The 23795-nt window shown below is 39.3% G+C and overlaps 1 protein-coding gene across 1 annotated transcript in view; it reads left to right on the top strand.

The window, feature by feature from the left end:
* The window catches only part of LOC133537434 (uncharacterized), a 46551-nt gene that overhangs the window by 5159 nt on the left and 17597 nt on the right, over positions 1–23795 (top strand). Inside the window, exons 5-8 of the mRNA XM_061878440.1 lie at positions 3876–4887; positions 4954–5042; positions 9663–9818; positions 9883–9985. Coding sequence (XP_061734424.1) covers positions 3876–4887; positions 4954–5042; positions 9663–9818; positions 9883–9985 — 1360 coding nt within the window. The remainder of the gene's footprint in view (positions 1–3875; positions 4888–4953; positions 5043–9662; positions 9819–9882; positions 9986–23795) is intronic.

The raw sequence follows: 23795 nt of genomic DNA on the forward strand, positions 1-23795 counted from the left end.
GAACTAATAATTCACTCAAATTTAGGATTCCTATGTGCGTGAACCGCCTAGAAGTGAAATACTTGATTGTCCAAGGGGAGTGGAGTGTGTGGATGTTGGAACGGTTCAAATCGGTTTGTTTCATTGGGGGTAAAGTCGGAGAAAAACGGGAAATTTGGAAAAGGGAAAAGATGTTTTGCCTTTTTTTAACTTTGAAAATAATAGTTTGATTCTCCAAGGTGAATGGAGTGTGGGGATGTTGGAAAGGTTGGAAACAGATGAGAAATGTGGGATATGGAGAGGTTTGTTTCATTGGGGGGAAATTCCTGGAAATTCTGGGAAGACCAGGACTTTTGGGAAAGGGAAAAGATGTTTTGCCTTCGACATCTATGAATAGTAGTTTGTGTGGATGGCTGAAGGATTGGAATCGGGTAAAAAAAATGGGCCAATATTTTAAAACATGTCAGGTATGGTATAACTATGAATACATCCATTCATTTGAATGGGAATTTCCTGGAAATGTGGGGAAAACCAGGAATTTTGGAAATATTGATACTAGCACAATTGTCCTAGATGATACTAATGGGTTGGCGTTGGAATTTTTTAAATCGGTTGAAAAATGTTGACGTAGTACGAGTTTCCATCTAAAATTGGTATTTTTCAACTTCCTGAAATTTAGGGAAAATCAGGAATTTGTACAGAAAAAGGTAACTTTTGTTCTCCCAACTAAGAATAATGTTTTGAAGGTGGAATGGTCAAAGACGGTTGAAAAATATGGACTGTGAAAACTTTCCAGGAAGAGGTAGAAATAGGGCTTTTGAAAAACCAGGCGTTCTGGGAATTCCTGGAATTTTTTTCTAAGTTCCAAAATGGTAGTTTGATTGTCCAAGGTGAGTGAAGTGTGTGGATGTTGGAACGGTTGGAATTGGATGAGAAATGTGGGCTATGGAGAGGTTTGTTTTCATTGCGGGGAAATTTCTGGAAATTCTAGAAAAAACGGGACATTTGGGAAAGGGAAAATATGTTTTTTCTTCGACATCTAGGAGTAGTAGTGTGTGTGGATGGTTGCAAACTTTTCAGGAAGAAGTGAAAATAGGGCATTGGAAAACCCGGAATTCCTGTAAAAAAATGTTTTAACTTGGAAATTAGTAGTTTGGTTGTCCAATTAAAGTGGAGTGTGTGGATGTTGGTATCAGATGTGAAATGTGGGATATGGAGAAGTTTGTTTCATTGGAGGGAAATTCCTGGAAATACTGGGGAAAACGGGACATTTGGGAAAGGGAAATTTGTTTTGCCTTAAACATCTTGGAATAGTAGTGTATGTGGATGGTTGATAACGTTTAATGAAGAAGTGAAAATAGGGCTTTGGAAAATCCGTAATTCTGGGAATTCCTGGAATTTTTTTATAACTTAAAAAATAGTAGTTTGATTGTCCAAGGTGAATGAAGTGTGTGGATGGTGGAACGGTTGGATTCGGATGATAAATGTGGGCTATGGAGAGGTGTGTTTTTTGGCGGGAAATTCCTGGAAATTCTGGGAAAAACAGGACATTTGGGAAAGGGAAAAGATGTTTTGCCTTCGACATCTATGAATAGTAGTGTGTGTGGATGGCTGAACGGTTGGAATCAAGTAAAAACAAATGGGGCACAATTTTAAAACATGTCAGGCATTGTAGAACTATAAATACATCATTCATTTGATTGGGAATTTCCTGAACATTTGAGGGAAACTAGGAATTATTGAAAATATTGATACTAACACAATTTTCCTAGATGATATGAATAGGTTTGCGTTGGAATTTTTCAAATCGGTTGAAAAATGTTGACGTGGGAAGAGTTTGCATCTAAAATTGGTACTTTTGGACTTCCTAAAATCTAGGGAAAATCTGGAATTTGTACAAAAAAAGGTAACTTTTGTTCTCCCAACTAAGAGTTATGTTTTGAAGGTGGATGGTCAAAGATGGTTGAAAAATGTGGACTGTGAAAACTTTCCAGGAAGAGGTAGAAGTAGGCCTTTTGAAAAACCAAGAGTTCTGGGAATTCGGATGAGAAATGTGGGATATGGAGGTGTGTGTGTCATTGGGCGGAAATTCCTGGGAATTCTGGGAAAAACGGGACATTTAGGAAAGGGAAAATATGTTTTGCCTTCAACCTCTTGGAATAGTAGTGTTTGTGGATGGTTGTAAACGTTTCAGGAAGAAGTGAAAATAGGGATCTGGAAAACCCGGAATTCCTGGATTTTTTTTTTAACTTAGAAAATAGTAGTTTGGTTGTCCAATTAGAGTGGTGTGTGTGGATGTTAGAATCGGGTGAGAAATGTGGGATATGGAGAGGTTTGTTTCATTGGGGGGAAATTCCTGGAAATTCTGGGGAAAACGGGACATTTGGGAAAGGCCAAAGATGTTTGCCTTCAACATAGGGCTGGGCGATATATCGATATATACGATATATCGCAGGTTTGTCTCGGTCCGATATAGAAAATTACTATATCGTAATATTCGATTATATATTCTCACACCGTTGTTTTAAGCTGCATGCATTACATTACTGGCGTGTCTCACTCCTTCTCGTCTGTCCTTTTTACAGACGTAAACAAGCCCGCCTTCTTACATACGTCACATACTCTCGCGAGTCTAGCGTCATAGCTCTTGCCGAGAGGTTACGTTAGCATGGCTAACGTTAGCCGAGGCAGGTCGAGTTGCATTTAGCTTTGTGCATTACAGAACAGGCGTTTCTCACTCCTCCTCGTCCTATCCGAGGGGCTGGTGCTAGCTCAGGGGATATCCGAAGGTCTGGTGCTTGCCCGGGAGCTAGCCGGGGGGCTGGTGCTAGCTCAGGGGCTAGCTGAGGGGCTGTTGCTAGCTCGGGGGCTAGCCGGGGGGGCTGGTGCTAGCTCGGAGGCTAGCCGGGGGGGTGGTGCTAGCTCGGAAGCTAGCCGGGGGGGCTGGTGCTAGCTCGGAGGCTAGCCTGGGGACTTGTGCTAGCTCGGAGGCTAGCCTGGGTACTGGTGCTAGCTCGGGTGGTAGCTCGGGTGCTAGCTCGGGAACTGGTGCTAGCTCGGAGACTAGCCAGGGAACTGGCGGCTGCGGCTGGGAAAAACGGAAGACAGGTGGAATTTGTCTGGCAGGTGGTAACCAGTCTGGGTGCAGCTGTGCCACCATACCAGCACAGCCACCAGTACTATCCCCCCCCCAAGATACGCAAGGGGTCCGTGGCGCAGAGAGAGACGTCAGAGTCCGGGGGCGAGCGAGGAGTCGGGAAACGAGGGAGGCAGTCCAAATCCAGGGCAACGGAAGGGAGACAGATATCCGATAGAGAAACTAAGTTCCCTCGCCGATCCTTTGGTCCACTGGTTCTTTAATGAGTTTGCCCTCATCAGTACCAGGTGAGCAGATTGGTAAGTGAGGGCAGGCTTGTCGCTGGGTGGGCGTGTCCACGTGCGCTGTCAGCTGGTCCTCTGGGTGGTCCCGCAGCGAAGGAAGACGCTGATTGCGCGTGTGCCGCAACATGATCATTTGCAAAAAAAAAAATGTTTGTCAGTTTGAACATCGAATATGTTATCTTTGTAGCATATTCAACTGAATATGGGTTGAACATGATTTGAAAATCATTGTATTCCGTTTATATTTACATCTAACACAATTTCCCAACTCATATGGAAACGGGGTTTGTATATATAAATGTGTGTGTGCGTGTGTGCGTGTGTGTGTGTGTGTGTGTGTGTGTGTGTGTGTGTGTGTGTGTGTGTGTGTGTGTGTGTGTGTGTGTGTGTGTGTGTGTGTGTGTGTGTGTGTGTGTGTATAGATAGTTACATTGCATCCAATTGAAAGGACACCCCTGGTTAAAAGTTTGCAGCAGGAAGGCAAAAAGTCTAAGGTGGTTCTGGTTCTGTTCCAGGACGACAATGTCTCCTTTGGCTCAGACAGCCTGTCCAGTCGGGACAGTCTGGAGAACGAAGAGCCCGCCGTCATTGCCGTCCTCCATTACACAGAAACTCCGCCCCAAGACCTCAAGTGTCCAAACAATCCGACGGTCCCGGAGCCGGCCTCGGCGGCCATGCAGCCGCGGGTGGGCGGGTGTCCCGGAGACAACTACAACCTGCCGGACCACAAGAACACCTCTATCAACAATCTTAATAAGTTTTCATCTGACACCGGCGTGTGGAAGCACATCAACACGGCACCCGCAGGAAGTCCAAAATGGTCCAAGGTGACGTCTCCCCCGGCCTGCAGGGTCGGACTCACCAAAGGGATCCTGAAAAGTCTGTCAGGGTCCAGGGAAACCTTGAGCGATTCCCCGCGCTCCTACGTCAGCTCGCTCAAAGCCGGGGACTTTCTGGTGTGCGACAGCGTCGAGGTGACCAGAGCCAGGTCCAAGGGCAGTGAGTACAAGAATGGCGCAAAGAAGCTCCGCTGGCTGGACGAGGAAAACCCCGGACATCTGCCCAGAGGTCACCTGCAGGCCTGGACGGACGTCGGGGTCCAGGTCAGCCTGGCACTGCAGGACGGCGCCAGCGTCCCTGAGAGGACGGCTCTCGTGTCCCCGCCCATCGCCAAGACGGGGGCGAGGACGATGGGGACCGGGCAGGCCTTCTCCAAGCAGGGGGGCCCCATAAGAGGACTTCACAGCGGGGACCAGACTCTTGCAGGCCGCCGGTCCCCCGGGGACGTCCTACACCAGGAGCATCCCGTCACAGGCGACGGCGGCGTGACCAACGCACGCTTGCTCCCCACTTGGCGCCGCCCCACGCCCGACAGCGGCTGGAGAGCCACGCCGGTTTTTTGGCAGCAGGGCGGGGCCAGAGGCCACGGAGCATCGTACAGGGAGAGGGTGTTGGACTGCACCCCCACTGACCAGGACATCTACAAGCTTTGTCAAGATGTCCGCAGTGCCTTCGTCGGCGGCGCTGGTAATTAAACACTCGCACGCCCGTTAAAGTCAGCCATCTTTTCTGCATCCCTTCTCTTCCACACAGCTGACACTCGTCTGGGGAACACATCCTGCCTGGACCACCTGAGACACAGTCCTGCTACCAGCTGCAGAAGAACTCCTGAATCACAGAAGGTAATTACACCTCAAGTTGGCCACAAGGTGGCACTAGCTGCACCTGTAAGCATAGGTTTTATATATATATATATATATATATATATATATATATATATATATATATATATATATATATATATATATATATATATATATCTATATGTATATGTATATATATATATGTCTATATATATATGTATATCTATATATATATATAGATATACATATATATATAGACATATATATATATACATGTATATACATACATATATATATATACATATAGATATATATATATATAGATATACATATATATATATATATGTATATATATATATATATATATATATATATATATATATATATATATATACATATATATATATATATATATATATATATATATATATATATACAGTGAAGAAAATAAGTATTTGAACACCCTGCTATTTTGCAAGTTCTCCCACTTAGAAATCATGAAGGGATCTGAAATTTTCACGGTCGGTTCATGTCCACTGTATGAGAGATAACATAGAAAGAAAAATCCAGAAATCACAATCTATGATTTTTTAACAATTTATTTGTGTAATAAAGTTGAAAATAAGTATTTGAACACCAACATTAATATTTGGTAGAGTAGCCTTTGTTTGCAATTACAGAGGTCAAACGTTTCCTGTAGTTCTTCACCAGGTTTGCACAGACTGCAGGAGGGATTTTGGCCCACTCCTCCACACAGATCTTCTCTAGATCAGTCAGGTTTCTGGGCAGTCGCTGAGTAACACAGACTTTCAGCTCCCTCCAAAGATTTTCAATTGGATTTAGGTCTGGAGACTGGCGAGGCCACTCCGAAACCTTGATTTGGTTCTTACGAAGCCACTTCTTGGTTTTCCTGGATGTGTGCTTTGGGTCATTGTCATGTTGGAAGATCCAGCCACGACTCATCTTCAATGATCTGACTGAGGGAAGGAGGTTTTTGGCCAAAATCTCACAATACATGTTTATAGTCATATCAAATAAAGATGTGTCAAATAGACAAATGCAACTTAGATTGTAACACTGTATTTTACAAAATACCAAAAAAGGATATTTTTCTTAATATCTCATTGACAAAATGATTCAACCCCCTAGTTACATGCATCTTTAGTACTTAGTAGAACACCCTTTGGCAGTAATTACATCCTTCAAACGTGATACATAACCGGAGACAAGCTTCTTGCAACCATCTACAGGTATTTTAGCCCATTCCTCTTGGGCAAAGGCCTCCAGTTCATTCATATTCTTGGGCTTGCGTGCTGCAACTGCTTTCTTCAAGTCCCACCACAGGTTTTCTATAGGATTTAGGTCTGGCGACTGTGAAGGCCACTCCAGAGTCTTCCAGCCCTTCTTCTGCAACCACTCTGATGTTGGTTTGGAGGTATGCTTGGGATCGTTGTCCTGTTGGAAGGTCCAACGTCTCCTAAGCCTCAGCTTCGTCTCTGACTTCATGACATTTGCAGCTAATATATCCTGGTAGGAAATAGAATTCATAATGCCTTGAACGCGCTGGAGATTCCCGGTACCTGAGGCAGAGAAACAGCCCCAGAGCATGATTGACCCCCACCATGCTTAACAGTAGGCAAGGTGTTCTTCTCTTTGTAAGCTTAATTTTTTCTCCTCCAGACATAACGTTGATTCATAGGCCCAAAGAGTTCCACTTTTGTCTCATCACTCCATAGAACAGTTTCCCAAAACCTTTGGGGTTTGTCCAGAGGATTTTTGGCATACTGGAGTCTATTTTTCTTGTTCCTGGTAGTCAGAAGTGGGGTGCGCCTGGGAGTTCTGGCATGGAGGCCTTCATCTTGTAGTCCGCGCCTTATTGTCTGGGACGAAACCTGCGTTCCCCCCTCTGCAATGTCCTGTTGTAGTTCCTCAGCTGTTATCCGGGGGTTTTTCACCACTGTACGCTTCAAATACCGGATAGCAGTTGCACACAGCATCCGCTTTCTACCACGCCCAGGTAGTGTTTCCACTGTGCCTTTAGCTTTAAACTTGCAAATTATGCTCCCAACTGTGTCTCTTGGAATGTGTAATGTCTGTGCTATTTTCTTATATCCATATCCTTTATTATGAAGAGAAATTACCTCCTCTCTTGACTTCTTTGACCACTCCCTGGACTTCACCATGTTGCAAATACACCATTGACCATCTACAAGAAGCTGAGCGTCACAGTCTTTTTCAATCAGTTTAATTGTTGCTGGTTATGGTTCTAATCACATCTACAGGTGTTTTCAACACCTGTTTGAAAAGACCTTATTCAAATTCTGTTAAGAGTTATGATCTTCAAGGGGTTGAATAATTTTGTCAATGAGATATTAAGAGAATTGACACTGTTTGGTATGTTACAAAATATAATGTTGTAATTCAAGTTGCCTTTGTCTATTTAATGCATCTTTATTTGATATGACTATAAACAAAATACGGAATAAATGTCCTACGTGCTAAAACACCAAAATTATGTGGGGGTTGAATAATTTTAATCACAAAAAGGTGATGTAACACAGTGGTGAACATGCCCTTTCCCAACTACTTTGGCACGTCTTGCAGCCATGAAATTCCGAGTTAATTATTATTTGCAAAAAAAAAACAAAGTTTATGAGTTTGAACATCAAATATCTTGTCTTTGTAGTGCATTCAATTGAATATGGGTTGAAAAGGATTTGCAAATCATTGTATTCAATCAATCAATCAATGTTTACTTATATAGCCCTAAATCACTAGTATTCCGTTTATATTTACATCTAACACAATTTCCCAACTCATATGGAAACGGGGTTCGTATATATAAACATACTGTGTATATACATGCATTATAAATACACATTTTTTATGCATATATATATATATATACATATATATATATATATACACATTTTTTATACATATATGTATATATATATATATATATGTATATATATATATATATATATATATATATATATATATATATATATATATATATATATATATATATATATATATATATATATATATATACATATATGTATATATAACAAACATTGGGGACACAGTACAGGGAAATGATATCATTTTACTGAAACTCAAATGATATCATTATTGATGACCCCAAATGTCCACATCCATTAGCAGGCAAGGAGTGATACCGCTACTGTCCCTTTAAGAGGAAAACATGTTCAGACCTCAATACACCTGTACTTCAGGAAGCTTCTTCTGGCTGAAGAAGTCTGAGGAATGTGGAAGTTGTTATCATGTTTTGTCTCCATCGTCCGTCTCCAGTCCATTAAGAAAAAGGAATAGTTCGTCATTTGTGGCGTAATACTTGACTATTTGGTTCATGATCAGATTCATAGAACTTATTTTAAAAACAAGTATATTTGCAAACAATATAAGTACTTTTTAAAATGCATTATAAAACACTAACAGTGTCCATGCAGGTAGTGAGTGTGTCATACAAATTGATATAGTATAATACATTGTAGCACCCAGAAGAAATCACACAACTTCTGACGCTATTTTTAACTTTTATTACCAATTTTATGATAACAAATGGTACAATCCAACAAGTTTTACCTCCGGTGTATACACTTTTGACTCTGTGAGTCCTCACTTCCCCCCGAACACACACAACATTTTCTCCACCTAACACATTTCAGGCACAGACATGTGTTTGCAAACATGGAAAAAACGGACTTCAAGCTGCCGTCTTGGCAAGGTGAAAACAAACGCTACTCCCACGCTTGCCTCTTACGCAAACACTGAGTTATCGTCTTAAAAATGTGACATTTTTACTGCTAATGTCTTTTATGTTAGCATGCTAAAGTATTATGCTGGCTTTTTAGCAAATTTTGTATGTTTAAATCTAAAACTCATAGATGTTGACATTTGGTGCCATCTTTGAAGCATGCCAATGTCTCTTATGTTAGCATGCTAACATTAGCATGCGAAGGTTTTTTGATAGATTTTGGCTAAACGTGTATGTTTACACCTAAAAATCATAGATTTTGACATTTGTTGTTGTCTTAGAAGTATGCCAATGTCTCTTAGGTCAGTATGCTAACATTAGCATGCTAACATTTTATGATAGCTTTTTAGCTAATGTTGCATTTTTAAACCTAAAAATCATAGATTTTGACATTTGTTGCTATCTTAGAAGTATGCCATTGTCTCTAATGTTAGCATGCATACTTTTTGTGCTAGCTTTTTAGGTAACTGTGTACGTTTAAACCTAAAAATCATGGATTTGGATACTTGACACCCATCCTAAAAGTAGGCCAATTTCTCTTTCGTCATCATGCTAACATTAGGGTGCAAACATTCTATGCTAGCTTTTTAGCTAATTTTGTACGTTTAAACCTAAAACTCATAGATTTTGACATTTGGTGCCATCTTAAAAGTATGCCAATGTCTCTTTTATTACCATGCTGACGTTTTATGCTAACTTTTCAGCTAATTTTGTACGTTCCAACCTAAAAATCATGGATTTGAATACTTGCCGCCATCTTAGAAGTATGCCAGAGTGGACCGACACCAGGCCAGAGGTCCAGGGCACAGATAACAGGCCCGTCCAAGTTTCTGTGGGACTTTTCAAGTTGCAGATTTTAAAATGTTGTTTGCATCCAGGCTGCGGAGGCAGCAGGAGCACACGTCAGAGGATGGAACCTGGACCCAAGCAAAGGTTGCTTTCAGGAACACATCACCCAGTTCACCAAGTCACGTCATGTGACCAAAGGTGGAAAAAGTACAACGCCGCATTGTCTGGCCGACACTGGCCGACACGTACACCTGTTCTCCTTTGGGGGAAGGTGCTACCTTGGTTGCCACAGGAACGGGCCCACTACAGAGGATGCAGCGTCGCCGAGTACCGCCTCCTACATCCATCTCCTTGGAGGAGCAGAGCATCTGTCAGTCTCTGGACCGACTCAACCTGCAGCTGCACCGCAAAGGTGGACTGCACTGACACACACTCACACACACACACACACACGCACACACACACACACACACACACACACACACACACACACACACACACACACACACACACTACTTGAAACCAGGTGTGCCTTATGGAGAAGATGCTGCAGTGAGTAAGATGAAGTGTTTGTATGTGACAAATGTTGTTGACTTGTAAGTAAACATTGATTGTTTCTGATCACACTCATTGATTGTCTTTGATTACTATACTCCAGCCCCAGAAAATTATCTGAACTTTGACCTACGCTAATTGCGCCATGTGCAAGTTTTTTTTTTCCATAAGAAACTCTCATAGATATGCTACTGAATGAAACGACAGTACGAGTATTCTTTTGTTTGCATCATAGTATTCATGGTTTATATCAGGGGTTGGCAACCCATGGCTCTTTAGCGCCGCCCTAGTGGCTCTCTGGAGCTTTTTGAAAAATATATGGAACACGGAAATGATGAGGGGAAAAATATATATTTTTGGTTTCTGTAGGAGGAAAAATATGACACCAACCTCCCTAATTGTTGTAAAGCACACTGTTTATATTAAACATGCTTCACTGATTCGAGTATTTGACGAGCGCCGTTTTGTCCTACTAATTTTGGCTGTCCTTGAACTCACCCTAGTTTGTTGACATGTCCAACTTTCTCCGACTTTCTCAAACGTGATTTATGCCACTTTTTCTGTCTGATTTTGTCCACCAAACTTATAACGTTGTGCATGAATGCACAAAGGTGAGTTTTGTTGACGTTATTGACTTGTGTGGAGTGCTAATCAGACATATTTGGTCACTGCATGACTACAAGCTAATCGATGCTAACATGCTATTTAGGCTAGCTGTATGTACATATTGCATCATTATGCCTCATTTGTAGCTATATTTGAGCTCATTTAGTTTACTTTAAGTCCTCATAATTAAATGTATATCTCATGACACACTATCTGTATGTAATATGGCTTTTAATTTTTTGCGACTCCAGACAGATTTGTTTTTGTATTTTTGGTCCAATATGACTCTTTCAACATTTTGGGTTGCCGACCCCTGGTTTACATCATACTAGTAGTATTCATGGATTACATTATATAATATTCATGGTTTACATTATACTAGTATCCATGGTTTACATCATACTAGTCTTCATGTTTACATCACACTAGTATTCATGGTTTACATCATACTAGTATCCATGGTTTACATTATACTAGTATTCATGGTTTACATCATACTAATATTCATGGTTTACATCATACTAATATTCATGGTTTATATTATACTAGTATCCATGGTTTACATCATACTAGTCTTCATGATTTACATTATACTAATATTCATGGTTTACATTACACTAGTATTCATGGTTTACATCATACTAGTATTCATGGTTTACATCATACTAGTATTCATGGTTTACATCACACTAGTATTCATGGTTTACATCATACAAGTATCCATGGTTTACATTATACAAGTATTCATGGTTTACATCATACTAGTATTCATGTTTTACATCATACTAGTATTCATGGTTTACATCATACTAATATTCATGGTTTACATTATACCAGTATCCATGGTTTACATCATACTAGTCTTCATGGTTTACATCATACTAGTATTCATGGTTTACATCATACTAATATTCATGGTTTACATTATACCAGTATCCATGGTTTACATCATACTAGTACTCATGGTTTACATCATACTAATATTCATGGTTTACATTATACTAGTATCCATGGTTTACATTATACTAGTCTTCATGGTTTACATCATACTAGTATTCATGGTTTACATCGTACTAATATTCATGGTTTATATTATACTAGTATCCATGGTTTACATCATACTAGTCTTCATGATTTACATTATACTAATATTCATGATTTACATTATACTAATATCCATGGTTTACATTATACTAGTATTCATGGTTTACATCATACTAGTATTCATGGTTTACATCATACTAATATTCATGGTTTATATTATACTAGTATCCATGGTTTACATCATACTAGTCTTCATGATTTACATTATACCAATATTCATGGTTTACATTATACTAGTATTCATGGTTTACATCGTACTAGTATTCATATCATACTAGTCTTCATGTTTACATCACACTAGTATTCATGGTTTACATCATACAAGTATCCATGGTTTACATTATACTAGTATTCATGGTTTACATCATACTAATATTCATGGTTTATATTATACTAGTATCCATGGTTTACATCATACTAGTCTTCATGATTTCCATTATACTAATATTCATGGTTTACATTATACTAGTATTCATGGTTTACATCATACTAGTATTCATGGTTTACATCATACTAGTTTTCATGTTTACATCACACTAGTATTCATGCTTTACATCATACTAGTATCCATGGTTTACATTATACAAGTATTCATGGTTTACATCATACTAGTATCCATGGTTTACATCATACTAGTATTCATGGTTTACATCATACTAATATTCATGGTTTACATTACACTAGTATCCAAAAGGGAATAAGCGGTAGAAAATGGATGGATGGATAGTATCCATGGTTTACATCATACTAGTATTCATGGTTTACATCATACTAATATTCATGGTTTACATTATACTAGTATCCGTGGTTTACATCATACTAGTCTTCATGTTTACATCACACTAGTATTCATGGTTTACATCACACTAGTATTCATGGTTTACATCACACTAATATTCATGGTTTACATCATACTATCATTGTTTTCATCATACTAGTATTCATGGTTTACATCATATTAATATTCATGGTTCACATCCTACTAGTATTATTTTGTTTACATCACACTGTATGTTGTTTTACATCATACTAGTATTCATTGTTTAATTCATCGTAGTATTCATTGTTTACATCATAGTAGTATTCATTGTTTACATTATACAAGCATTCTTTTGTGTACATTCTACCAGTATTCATAGTTTACATCATAGTAGTATTCATGGTGCACATTATACTAGTATTCATTGTTTTCATCATACTAGTATTCATGGTTTACATCATACTAGTCTTCATGTTTTCATCATACTGATATTCGTGGTTTACATCATACTGCATGTTGTTTTACATCATACTAATATTCATTGTTTACATCATACTAGTCATTGTTTACATCATACTAGTATTCATTGTTTAGTTCATACTAGTATTCATAGTTTACATCATACTAGTATTCATAGTTTACATCATATTAGTAGTCATAGTTCACATTATACTCGTATTCATGGTTTACATCATTCTAGTTTTAATGGTTTACATCATACTAGTATTTGTGGTTTACATCATACTAGTATTATTTTGTTTACATCATACTAGTATTCATAGTTTACATCATACTAATATTCATGGTTTAAATCATATTAGTATTATTTTGTTTACATCATACTATTATTTGTGATTTACATCATACTAGTAATATTTTGTTTACATTATACTGTATGTTGTTTTACATCATACTAGTATTCATTGTTTAGTTCATACTAGTATTCATTATTTAAATCATACTAGTATCCATTGTTTACATTATACTAGTATTCATTGTTTACATCATACTAGTATTCATTGTTTAGTTCATACTAGTATTCATTATTTACATCATACTAGTATCCATTGTTTACATTATACTAGTATTCATGGTTTACATCATACTAGTATTAATAGTATATATATCATACAATCACTATTACATAATTTTTACATTCATTACTATATTATTTGTACCTTCACTACTATATTATTTTTACATACACTGCTTTGTTATTTTTACTTTCACTACTACAGTATATTATTTTTACATTCACTGCTATATTATTTTTACATTCACCACCATATATATTTTTTTACCTGAACAACTATATTATTTTTATATTCATAATTATTTTTACATTCATTACTGTATAATTTTTACTTATAAACTACTATATTATTTTTACATAAACTACTAAATTATTATTTACTGCCCCTCAGCAGACGGCGTGTCTCCTCTCAGGTGTGTACTATTCTGCTAAAAAACATGTGGACTTTTGTCTGCTGCTGATCTGCTCAGACTTGCTGCACACGTCCTCACGTCTCAATGGTACCCCTGTGGTGTGTGTGTGCGTGTGTGTGTGTGCGTGTGTGTGTGTGTGTGTGCGTGCGTGCGCGCGCGCGTGCGTGTGTGTGTGTGTGTGTGTGTGTGTGTGACAAGTTGTAAAATGTTAAGAAGTTTATCTTTGAAACAAAAAAACTTTGTGTCCACCAGGGGGTGTGGAAAGTGTGGTTATGTTGCATCATTGTTGTGTGTCCACTAGTTTGTTGTGTGTCCTGGAGTCACTGGGTTGTCCTTTGAGGCACCATCATGAGTCCTTCAAAGTCCCCCCCCCCCCCCCACACACACACACACACACATACACACGCACACACACGCTTAATCTTGAACTACTATGGGGGAGTAACGAACACCAGTGGAAGTGAGAATCATGTTTGTGGATAAGAGGAGATACAGCCAGGAAATCTAACACGTGCACGAACCATCATTTATTTCTAAAAGCAATAGCTACATGATGCTAAGCAGAATGTTAGCATCATGCTAAAAGGAATGCTACCATGATGCTAACAGCAGGCAGTGAAACACAAGTGGGCCAAAGATTGATCGTGTGTAACCAAGCAGGAGGACACGTGAGGACATGAGAGGGCCATCAGGAGCCAAAGTGGGGGTGCAGATGTCTGAAGATGTGGAGCAAACATGAGAACACCTCCAAGTGGGTGGTCCCCTCGCAGACCCACGTCTACTGAAGGAACATTAGTGATGTAACAACACCCAGTACTAGTATTAGTGATGTAACCACACCCAGTACTAGTATTAGTTATGTAACCACACCCAGTACTAAAAATTCTTAGTGGTGTTACAACACCCAGTACTAAATAAATATTGATGATGTAACCCCCAATACTAAAATAATATTAGTGATGTAACAACACCCAGCACTAAAGGAATATTAGTGATGTAACAACACCCAGTACTAAAGGAATATTAGTGATGTAACAACACCCAGTACTAAAGGAATATTAGTGATGTAACAACACCCAATACTAAAGGAATATTAGTGATGTAACAACACCGAGTACTAAAGGAATATTAGTGATGTAACAACACCCAGTACTAAAGGAATATTAGTGATTTAACAACACCCAGTACTAAATCTTTGTGATGTAACAACACCCAGTACTAAATATTAGTGATGTAACAACACCCAGTCCTTAATATTAGTAATGTAACAGCACCCAGTACTAAAGGAATATTAGTGATGTAACAACACCCAGTACTAAAGGAATATCAGTGATGTAACAACACCCAGTACTAAAGGAATACTAGTGATGTAACAACACCCAGTACTAAAGGAATATTAGTGATGTAACAACACCCAGTACTAAAGGAATATTAGTGATGTAACAACACCCAGTACTACAGGAATATTAGTGATGTAACAACACCCAGTACTAAAGGAATATCAGTGATGTAACAACACCCAGTACTAAAGGAATATTAGTGATGTAACAACACCCAGTACTAAAGGAATATTAGTGATGTAACAACACCCAGTACTAAAGGAATATTAGTGATGTAACAACACCCAGTACTACAGGAATATTAGTGATGTAACAACACCCAGTACTAAAGGAATATTAGTGATGTAACAACACCCAGTACTAAAGGAATATTAGTGATGTAACAACACCCAGTACTACAGGAATATTAGTGATGTAACAACACCCAGTACTAAAGGAATATTAGTGATGTAACAACACCCAGTACTAAAGGAATATTAGTGATGTAACAACACCCAGTACTAAAGGAATATTAGTGATGTAACAACACCCAGTACTACAGGAATATTAGTGATGTAACAACACCCAGTACTAAAGGAATACTAGTGATGTAACCACACCCAGTACTAAAGGAATATTAGTGATGTAACAACACCAAGTACTAAAGGAATATTAGTGATGTAACAACACCCAGTACTACAGGAATATTAGTGATGTAACAACACCGAGTACTAAAGGAATATTAGTGATGTAACCACACCCAGTACTAAAGGAATATTAGTGATGTAACAACACCCAGTACTAAAGGAATATTAGTGATGTAACAACACCCAGTACTACAGGAATATTAGTGATGTAACAACACCGAGTACTAAAGGAATATTAGTGATGTAACCACACCCAGTACTAAAGGAATATTAGTGATGTAACAACACCCAGTACTAAAGGAATATTAGTGATGTAACAACACCCAGTAATAAAGGAATATTAGTGATGTAACAACACCCAGTACTAAAGGAATATTAGTTATGTAACAACGCCCAGTACGAAATAAATATTGATGATGTAACCCCAAGTACTAAAAGAATATTAGTGATGTAACAACACCCAGTACTAAAGGAATATTAGTGATGTAACAACACCCAGTACTAAAGGGATATTAGTGATGTAACAACGCCCAGTACGAACAAAATATTGATGATGTAACCAAAAGTACTAAAGGAATATTAGTGATGTAACAACACCCAGTACGAAATAAATATTGATGATGTAACCCCAAGTACTAAAAGAATATTAGTGATGTAACAACACCCAGTACTAAAGGAATATTAGTGATGTAACAACACCAAGTACTAAAGGAATATTAGTGATGTAACAACGCCCAGTACAAAATAAATATTGATGATGTAACCAAAAGTACTAAAGGAATATTAGTGATGTAACAACACCCAGTACGAAATAAATATTGATGATGTAACCCCAAGTACTAAAGGAATATTAGTGATGTAACAACACCCAGTACGATATAAATATTGATGATGTAACCCCAAGTACTAAAGGAATATTAGTGATGTAACAACACCCGGTACCAAAGGAATATTAGTGATGTAACAACACACAGTACTAAAGGAATATTAGTGATGTAACAACACCCAGTACTAAAGGAATATTAGTGATGTAACAACACCCAGTACTAAAGGAATATTAGTGATGTAACAACACCCAGTACTAAATGAATATTAGTGATGTAACAACACACTGTACTAAAGGAATACTAGTGATGTAACAACACCCAGTACTAAAGGAATACTAGTGATGTAACAACACCCAGTACTAAAGGAATACTAGTGATGTAACAACACCCAGTACTAAAGGGATACTAGTGATGTAACAACACCCAGTACTAAAGGAATACTAGTGATGTAACAACACCCAGTACTAAAGGAATACTAGTGATGTAACAACACCCAGTACTAAAGGAATACTAGTGATGTAACAACACCCAGTACTAAAGGAATATTAGTGATGTAACAACACCCAGTACTAAAGGAATATTAGTGATGTAACAACACACTGTACTAAAGGAATACTAGTGATGTAACAACACCCAGTACTAGGTTTAGAGACTTCTCCTACAACTACAGGACCAGTATTGTGCTGTTGAAGTAACACTTTTCTTTTGTTTGTGTAAGGGTCCCGGGCGGTTTAGCTCGGTTGGTAGAGTGGCCGTGCCAGCAACTTGAGGGTTGCAGGTTCGATTCCCCTCTTCCGCCATCATGGTCACTGCCGTTGTGTCCTTGGGCAAGACACTTTACCCACCTGCTTCCAGTGCCACCCACACTGGTTTGAATGTAACTTAGATATTGGGTTTCACTATGTAAAGCGCTTTGAGTCAGTAGAGAAAAAGCGCTATAAAAGTATAATTCACTTCACTTCACTTTACGACATTTTAACAAAAATCAGTATTTTTTTTTCTAAAAGTGATTTTATTAATATATTTTGATTATTATATCTAATGATTATATTAATATATTATCATGATTTTATTATATGATTGTAATAATATATTATGTTTTATATGTTTATATTAATATATTATCATGATGGTATTATATGATTATTTTAGTGTATTATGATGTTATTATATGATTGTATTATTATATTATCATGTTTTTATAAGATTATATTTATACATTATGATGTTATTACATGATTATAAAAATATATTATGATCCAACCATCCATTTTCTTTCGCTTATCTGAGGTCGGGTCGCGGGGGCAACAACCTAAGCAGAAAAGCCCAGACTTCCCTCTCCCCAGCCACTTGGTCCAGCTCCTCCCGGGGGATCCCGAGGCGTTCCCAGGCCAGCCGCGCGACAGTTTTCCCAAAGTGAACTGGGTCTTCCCCGTGGCCTCCTACAGGTCAGACGTGCCCTAAACACCTCCCTAGGGAGGCGTTCGGGTGGCATCCTAACCAGATGCCCGAACCACCTCATCTGGCTCCTCTCCATGTGGAGGAGCAACAGCTTTACTTTGAGCTCCTCCCGGATGGCAGAGCTTCTCACCCTATCTCTAAGGGAGAGCCCCGCCACCTTGTGGAGGAAACTCATTTCGGCCGCTTGTACCCGTGATCTTGTCTTATAACCCAAAGCTCGAACGGTAAATTGAGAGCTTTGCCTTCTGGCTCAGCTTCTTCTTCACCACAACGGATCGATACAGTTTTGTATCGATCTCACGGTCCACTCTTCCCTCAATCGTGAACAAGACTCCGAGGTACTTGAACTCCTCCACTTGGGGCAAGATCTCCTCCCCAACCCGGAGATGGCATTCCACCCTTTCCCGGGCGAGAACCATGGACTCGGACTTGGAAGTGCGGATTTTCACCACAGTCGCCTCAATCTCGGCTGTGAACCGATCCAGTGAGAGCTGAAGATCCTGGCAGGATGCAAAAAGCAGAGACCTAACCCCGCTTATAAAAAGGCAATAAGTAGGAACAGTGATGATCATGGTCACGTCATGACATTGCTGGTTTTACGAGCAGAGGAGCATGTTCGGCAGCGCGCACACATGGAGTACTTACAAACAGACACAATGTGTGGACAGAATAGGGAGTATGGGCGCATTTTGGTGTAAAAATTAAAGATAAAGGTGAAGTTATAACGCTGAAACACCCTCAGGAAGAGGCTTTTTAAGACATGGCTAGCTAGCTAGCAGCTAATTTCCATCCGCCGTCGGAATCCTCGCCTCCATGGTGACAAATGAAGTACATTTCTTACAAGTATCATCACTGCAGGACGAGGAATACCTAAACATGCTCCACTACACACTGTAGAAGGATACAATAGCTCAGCGGCGTTACAATGTCAACAATGTGTGGATCTACACCTGACATCCACTGTAATGATACCAAGTACAAGAGTGTATCTAGTCAATTAAAGGCCTACTGAAACCCACTACTACCCACCACGCAGTCTGATAGTTTATACATCAATGATGAAATATTAACATTGTAACACATGCCAATACAGCCGGTTTAGTTTACCAAATTACAATTTTAAATTTCCCGCGGAGTTTGTTGTTGAAAACGTCGTGGAATGATGACGCTGTGCGCGTGACGTCCCGGGTTGCAGGGGACATCATAGCGCAGCACCATTTGCGGCTAAAAGTCATCTCTTTTCATCACGCAAATAAACAGTATTCTGGACATCTGTGTTGCTGAATTTTTTGCAATTTGTTCAATTAATAATGGAGAAGTCAAAGTAGAAAGATGGAGGTTGAAAGCTTTAGCCTTTAGCCACACAAACACACGGTGTTTCGTTGTTTAAAATTCCCAGAGGTGAAGCTTTACTATGGATCAGAGCGGTCAAGCGAACATGGATCCCGACCACTAGTCAACCGGCAGGTTTCGGTGAGAAAATTGTGGTAAAAAGTCGCCTCTTACCGGAGATCAGCTGAGCTTGCGCCGTCCATACAGCTGCCGTCAACTTCCATCAGACACTGGCGTCAAGACACCCGTGGACACACCCCTCTGACTATCAGGTACTATTTAATCTTACTAAAACACTAGAATCACAATAGAAAGATAAGGGATTTCCCAGAGTTATCCTAGTAAATGTGTCTAAAAACATCGGAATCCGTCCCAATGCAATCGCCTTTTTTTTAAAAACTTTATTTATTTTACTTTTTTTTTCGAGTCCTTCGCTATCAATATCATCAGCCACAAATCTTTCATCCTCGCTCAAATTAATGGGGAAATTGTCGTTTTCTCGGTCCGAATAGCTCTTGTTGCATTATAAACAATGTGAGGACGTGAGGAGCCCTCACCCTTGTGACGTCATCGTCTGCGACTTCCGGTACAGGCAAGGCTTTTTTATTAGCGACCAAAAGTTGTGAACTTTATCGTTGATGTTCTCTACTAAATCCTTTCAGCAAAAATATGGCAATATCGCGAAATGATCAAGTATGACACATAGAATGGACCTGCTATCCCCGTTTAAATAAGAAAATCTCATTTCAGTAGGCCTTTAAATCGATATTTTTAGCATCACAAACTATTGTTTCATTTTTTATAGGTCATATTATGTTTATAAACTCAGGAAATGGAAGGTTTGAATATGACCAATGTATGATCCTGTAATTACTTGGTATCGGATCGTTACCCAAATGTGTGGTATCATCCAAAACTAATGTAAAGTATCAAACATCAAAACAATAAGTGATTATCACATTTTAACAGAAGTGTAGACAGAACAGGTTAAAAGAGAAAGCACGCACATATTAACAGTAAATTAACAAGTCGATTAATAATTAATTTTCTACCGCTTGTCCTTAATAATGTTGACAAAATAATAGAATGATAAATGACACAATCTGTGTGGAGTTTGCATGTTCTCCCCGTGAATGCGTGGGTTCCCTCCGGGTACTCCGGCTTCCTCCCACTTCCAAAGACATGCACCTGGGGATAGGTTGATTGGCAACACTAAATTGGCCCTAGTGTGTGAATGTGAGTGTGAATGTTGTCTGTCTATCTGTGTCGGCCCTGCGATGAGGTGGCGACTTGTCCAGGGTGTACCCCGCCTTCCGCCCGATTGAAGCTGAGATAGGCGCCAGCGCCCCCCGTGACCCCGTAAGGGACAAGCGGTAGGAAATGGATGGATGGATGGATGTTACTGCATGTGTCAGCAGACTAACTAGGAGTCTTGGTTTGTTTACTTACTACTAAAAGACAAGTTGTCTAGTATGTTCACTATTTTATTTAAGGACTAAAATAAAATAAACATGTGTTTAATGTGTTCTAAGATGTTTAGTTTAAATAAAGACAATAATGACATATTTTGTGGTCCCCTTTATTTAGAAAAGAACCGAAAAGTATGGAAATACATTTTGGTACCGGTACCTAAATACTGGTATCGGGACGACACCCGGTCTGGTGTAGGGCAGAGGTCTCAAACTCATTTTAAATCGGGGGCCACATGGAGAAAGATCTACTCCTAAGTGAGCCGGATATTTTCTGAATAAATGATGTCAACTCAGTGGTGTTAATTTTCAATCCATCAAGATAAATCAAATTGAATTAAAATCAAATTACATGATGTTATTTATGTAGTTTGATCATTTTCCGAGACTGATTTTTTTTTAACATCATGTGGTTTATTTTGTTCATATGTAGCATCATCTACAAAGATACAAAGAATGGCTATTGCAACATCTAGTGGACACATTTAAAAAACGCAGTTTCATTCATTTAAAAATTTCAGGTATATTTTTATACTCAGCAAAGTCTTCCCACGGGCCAGATAAAACCTGTTTGCGGGCTTCATCCGGCCCTCGGGCCCTACGTTTGATACCCTCGCTGTAAAGTGGGTCAATAAAAACATGAGTGGTACTGTGTCTTTAAATGCTTGGAAGCTAGCCCCGCCCCCTGGATGAAGGCTAGCCCCGCCCCTGGAGACTGGAAACTTTTTTTTTTTCTCCAAAGTTGACTAAAGTCGACAAAGTGAGCATTAGAGATTTATTTTTCCCTGCCAGCGATGTTAAGGTTAAAGGGGAACATTATCACAATTTCAGAAGGGTTAAAACCAATAAAAAATCAGTTCCCAGTGGCTTTTTTTATTTTTGGAAGTTTTTTTCAAAATTGTACCCGTCCCGGAATATCCCTTAAAAAAGCTTTAAAGTGCCTGATTTTCGCTATCTGCGAATCCACCGTCCGTTTCCCCCGTGACGTCACATAGCGATGCCAATACAAACAAATGGTGGATAGCACAGCAAGATATAGCGACATTAGCTCGGATTCAGACTCGGATTTCAGCGGCTTAAGCGATTCAAAAGATTACGCATGTATTGAAACGGATGGTTGGAGTATGGAGGCAGATAGCGAAAACGAAATTGAAGAAGAAACTGAAGCTATTGAGCGAATAGCTATTGACGCTATTCGGCCATGTTTGCCTTAGCATCGACAGTAAAATGTGCAGACCAACGATCGGAAGTTTCGCATCTTGTGACACTGGATCAACTTAAATCCGTTGATTGGTAAGTGTTTGTTTGGCATTAAATCTGAGTGGAAGGAAACGCTGGATGCAAATACAGCTACACATGTACATACAGCTAGCCTAAATAGCATGTTAGCATCGATTAGCTGGCAGTCATGCCGCGACCAAATATGTCTGATTAGCACATAAGTCAATAACATCAACAAAAACTCCCCTTTGTGATTTAGTTGACTTTATCGTTGGGAATGCATCTGCTTTGAGTGTCGCAGGATATCCAGACATTCTTGCCATCTCTGTGCCATCTCTGTTGTAGCATCGCCGGGAAAAACCAAACGAGGGTCTTTCGCATCTCTTGACACTGGAGCAACTTAAATCCATCGATTGGTAAGTGTTTGTTTGGCATTGAATGTGGATGAGGAGAAAGGCTGGATGCAAATATAGCTACAAATGAGGCATAATGATGCAATATGTACATACAGCTAGCCTAAATAGCATGTTAGCATCGATTAGCTGGCAGTCATGCCACGACCAAATATATCTGATTAGCACATAAGTCAATAACATCAACAAAACTCACCTTTGTGATTTAGTTGACTTTATCGTTGGGAATGCATCTGCTTTGAGTGTCGCAGGATATCCAGACATTCTTGCCATCTCTGTGCCATCTCTGTTGTAGCATCGCCGGTAAAAACCAAACGAGGGTCTTTCGCATCTCTTGACACTGGAGCAACTTAAATCCATCGATTGGTAAGTGTTTGTTTGGCATTGAATGTGGATGAGGGAAAGGCTGGATGCAAATATAGCTACAAATGAGGCATAATGATGCAATATGTACATACAGCTAGCCTAAATAGCATGTTAGCATCGATTAGCTGGCAGTCATGCCACGACCAAATATGTTTGATTAGCACATAAGTCATTAACATCAACAAAACTCACCTTTGGGATTTCGTTGACTATATCGTTGGGAATGCATCTGCTTCGAGTGTCGCAGGATATCCAGACATTCTTGCCATCTCTGTGCCATCTCTGTCGTAACATCGTCGGTAAAAACCAAACGAGGGACTTTCGCATCTCTTGACAATGGATCACCTTAAATCCATCGATTGGTAAGTGTTTGTTTGGCATTAAATGTGGGTGGAGGGAAAGGCTGGATGCAAATATAGCTACAAATGACGCATAACGATGCAATATGTACATACAGCTAGCCTAAATAGCATGTTAGCATCGATTAGCTGGCAGTCATGCCGCGACCAAATATATCTGATTAGCACATAAGTCAATAACATCAACAAAACTCACCTTTGTGATTTAATTGACTTTATCGTGGGGAATGCATCTGCTTTGAGTGTCGCAGGATATCCAGACATTCTTGACATCTCTGTGCCATCTCTGTCGTAGCATCGCCGGTAAAAACCAAACGAGGGACTTTCGCATCTCTTG

This window comes from Nerophis ophidion, linkage group LG18, assembly GCF_033978795.1.
Source record: "Nerophis ophidion isolate RoL-2023_Sa linkage group LG18, RoL_Noph_v1.0, whole genome shotgun sequence".
Classification (NCBI taxonomy): Eukaryota; Metazoa; Chordata; class Actinopteri; order Syngnathiformes; family Syngnathidae; genus Nerophis; species Nerophis ophidion.